The 4,078-nt window shown below is 38.9% G+C and overlaps 1 protein-coding gene across 1 annotated transcript; it reads left to right on the forward strand.

Annotated features, from left to right (window-relative positions):
• Positions 1-791: 791 nt before the first annotated feature.
• On the forward strand, positions 792-1,685 carry LOC143886041 (uncharacterized). Its single transcript, XM_077390034.1, has one exon. The coding sequence runs from the start codon at positions 792-794 to the stop codon at positions 1,683-1,685; it is 894 nt and encodes a 297-aa protein (XP_077246149.1).
• The last annotated feature ends 2,393 nt before the right edge of the window (positions 1,686-4,078 follow it).

Consider the following 4,078-nt stretch of genomic DNA (forward strand, 5'->3'; position numbering starts at 1 on the left):
ACCGAAACCCGAAATTTCGGATTTCGGTCGAAATTTAGGATTTTGGTCGAAATTTAAAACTTTGCACCGACGTCACATGCTGAATAAATCCACGTGATGAGACCAAGGTTCTCCTTGTCTCTCCATAGTCTCCATTGAAATGGTTACTAAAACAACCAAAGGACAAGAACAAGCCATCATCACTTTTTTAATTGAAGTAGTTGCAAGTACAGCCAAATGGCTAGAAAAAGCAGTGAAGTCCCACATTAGCCTTCAGGCTAGAAGAGTGTCTTTCAACAACAAAAACTAAATGTTCTACAATGCCCGGAAATCCTGCATTAGCCTTCCCTCGGGATTGCAATCATGCTAATACTTGGTGTTGGAAAATATTTTCAAGATCAGATTTATGGTAAGATACACGAGTGGCTTATGCCTCCTTGTATCCTCAACACACCACAACCTCTGCCACCATATATATTCTTTATAATTCAATCAAGGTCATGCATGTTTAAAAAATTTTAATTTTCAATAGAAGTCATGTTTGGTTTGAAGTTTCTATTGCCAGCTCTAATCTCCTTAAAGAAATGGGTAGAAGTGTGGCTTGTTGGCAGATGGGTTACAAGATCACTAAAAACAAATGAAGACCCTCATTGACATCACATGCTTGATTACATAGACAAGAGGAGCCCAGGATTCTCCTCTCTTCATCTTCTCTATAGCTGGTGCTATATAAGAAGATTCAAAGAGCTAGAACAACATATCACAATCTTCCTCTCTTCAAGCTAGAAAAGGTTTTGTCATAAGAAGCAAAGATGGTTTTCTCTCCTGCGATGCCTGAAAAACCATACCATGTTCGCTCGATTAGCATGCCCTCTACATCCCATCCCCTTGTTTACAAAGTCGAAGAAGAGCTCAATAAGCTAAAGACTTGGAAGACAACACCAAAATCGTCTTCGAGGATTTGCATTGGCTTAGGTGAACTCAAGGACTTGTATGATTGTGTCGAGGAATTTCTTCAGTTGCCACTCACCCAACAAGCACTCCATCACCATCAACAAGAGAAATGGGTAGAGGAGGTATTAGATGGGTCACTTAGATTGTTGGACATATGTGGCACCACAAGGGATGTTTTGTTGCAGATGAAGGAACATGTGAAAGACCTTCAATCGACTCTCCGTAGACGAAAAGGCGGAGATTCAGGCATGTTAAGCAGAGTTGATGCCTACATATGCCATAGAAAGAAGGTGAAGAAGGAAATTGGCAAGTGCCTTGAGTCATTGAAGGGAATGGATAATAAATACGCGGCCTCCCTTCTCTTAGATCAAGACTATCATCTATCTCTGGTGGTTAATGTTCTAAGAGAAGTTAGTACAATCACCAAAAAAAATTTCGGATCCATCTTGTCCTTCATGTCTTCATCAAGGCCAAAACAAAAGCCTAGTAAATGGTCATTGGTTTCAAAGTTGATGCACAAGGGGCAAATAATATGTGAGGGGGAACACGAGGTCCGGAGCGAGGTGGAGAATGCCGATGCTGCACTCTCTGCCCTCTGTAGTTGTTGTGGAGAAATAGAAATGGTTCAAATGGCAAAGAAAAGGTTGGAGGAGTTGGAGCAAAGAATTGGCAGTCTTGAAGATGCATTGGAGTGCATGTTTAAGCGCTTAATCCAAACCAGAGTCGGTCTCCTCAATATCCTCACCCACTAGGCATCTCTTTATCCGTGTGTATCCCCCAAACCATCATTGGCATCTGCATTTTGAAGGATTTGCCAGAAAGATTTCATTGAATGTAAATGTATACAAAAGAATTACAATACAAATCTAGATATTCAACTCAATAAGCTTTCGGAATTTTATTGTCTAATTGTACTTTGTCACTGCAAGAATTGTCTATAAACACCAAGACATGCATATAATTTTAAAGAGGGGAGAAAATATTGGCACCCATATCCATAGGGATAACACCCATGTCAGATTGGTTCATATGGGGAAAATGAAGATTTACTTTCATTACCTTTAAAACTTCTAGGGCTAAAATAAGAGGGTAGAAGCGTGGCTCGGCACAATGCAGTTGAGTACTTAGTTGACCCGGCAGGGTACTTGAATGGTGCAGTCGTAACTCGGAAGAGTCAAAGGAGTTTTGATTGATTTTGTAGGGAGAAACACGAACTCAGACGACGTGGCCAAGATAAAAGGGAGTCGACTAGGGTAGTCCACGACGATGCGGGGAGTTTTAAAATAATGGTTCTCTCCATTAGCCTGCCCTCTGTATTTTATCCGTTCACGTCCAGAATCGAATAAGAGATTAACAAGCTAAAAAACTTGTGAGACATAACCAACTTCAATAAGGCTTAATCCAAACCAGGGTTCAGCTCCTCAACATAATCACTCTGTAGAGCTCTCGATATGGTTTTTTATCCCATCATTGACCTCAAATATATAGTTTAGAATCTGAATACAAATCCATGACATTCATCTTTGAAAATTTTGGATTTATTGAATAATTGTCTACGATACTAACACATTGATATAATTTTCAAAAAAGAATAAAACACTTGATAGTCTAGTGATGGAATATATAGCTTCCTCCCTGTCCAGTTTCTACTCAAAAGGATAAAATGAATTACCTTTAATACAAGCCCACACAAGGCAAATTCTGAAGTTTTGCTCTCTAATTTGGTGGCTTAATTAGAGGGCCTTAATTAGAATGTTTGTCGATTAGGGTATTTCTTGTAATGGTGTTTTCCTTTTGACTCAATCTCACCATTCTTTATGGTTGCGATTGCAGCTTCATTATCACAATGAATGTGAAGAGGAGCGTTTGATAGTAAATGCATCTTCTCTTCTCTCTTAGATCAAGACCGGCACCTATAAATGGTGGTTATAGAGGTAAAAGAAGTCACACAACTAACCATTCAAAAAAAAAAAAAAAACAAGAAGTTACACAAATCACCATCTCCATCTTCAGGTCCATCTTGTATGCAACCAGGCCCTAGCGAAAGCTTACTAAATGACAATTGATTTCAAAATTCATCCATAAAAGGCAAGTAGCAATGGTAAACAAGAGGATAAAAGTGACGTGGAGAGTGTCGATGTTGCAATTTCAGCCCTTTGTAGGCTCATTTCAAGCACCGATGGCAAGATAGAGTGCGTACAGAAGGCACAAAAACGGTTGGAGACCTTGAAATCTAGCTTTGAAAGTCTTGATTCTTGAAGCTGGATGAATTGCATGTTTAGACAACCTCCTCAACATTCTCACCCACTGACATCTTGTTAACCCTTCCCACCCCATAAAATTGCATTGGCATCTACATTTAGAGGGTTATCATACGGATTTATCATGCCAAATAGACATGCTTGTACATGAATGGATGTGTCATGTGTAGTATTAAAATTCAATCCAAGTCACAATATTCAACTCTTTGAGCTTTCATTTCGCAGTCGAATTACATGTAATTATTCATTATGTGACACTTGGGAAGTTTAAAAGAGCTAAAAGTGCTAGCTCGAGTATAATGTTCAATAATAATAATTACATTATAACTAAATATTTTGAGATTCGTCCACTCAATTTGTCCATGCTTACTCAAAGATGGAATGGATTGGTCTAAATACAGGTTCAGTGGAGCCCAAGCACAGAGCTTAGTTTCCTATTATGGGGTGTTGTTTCTTTGGCCTTTTCTTTAGCTGTTTTTACTCGTATGGATTTCCTTAAACACCTTATTGATTGTTACCCATCGAACAAAAGAGAGAGTTGTATTACTGAGACTGACCACAGTCCAAGTCATTTGAAAGATGAGCATTTTTTGAGTCCTATGCCAAGTCACCACCTAGATGTGCAAGTGCACCTGTGAATTGAGGGGATTGGGTGACTTCAAAATTCAAAGTTCAAACCCTTTGGCCATGTTTGGCAACCATGAATTTTTTTTCATGATAAATTAAGTTTCTCAAGTGAGAGAGAGGTAGGGCGACTGGGAGAATTAGAGATTTGAGAGGGTACGAATGAGAAGAGGGTGAGAAGTTGGTAAAAAACAAGGAAAAAATCAATCATGTTTTGAGTTGAGTTTTTCATTTCCTAGAAAACCCATTTGATAGTGGAA

The sequence above is a fragment of the Tasmannia lanceolata genome, unplaced genomic scaffold (assembly GCF_043159265.1).
Source record: "Tasmannia lanceolata isolate RefF3 unplaced genomic scaffold, GAP_Taslan_0.1 ptg000011l, whole genome shotgun sequence".
In the NCBI taxonomy this organism is placed as follows: Eukaryota; Viridiplantae; Streptophyta; class Magnoliopsida; order Canellales; family Winteraceae; genus Tasmannia; species Tasmannia lanceolata.

What these genes read in the sequence shown, in the direction of transcription:
- LOC143886041 (XM_077390034.1), top strand. Translation starts at nt 792, where the DNA reads ATGGTTTTCTCTCCTGCGATGCCTGAAAAACCATACCATGTTCGCTCG.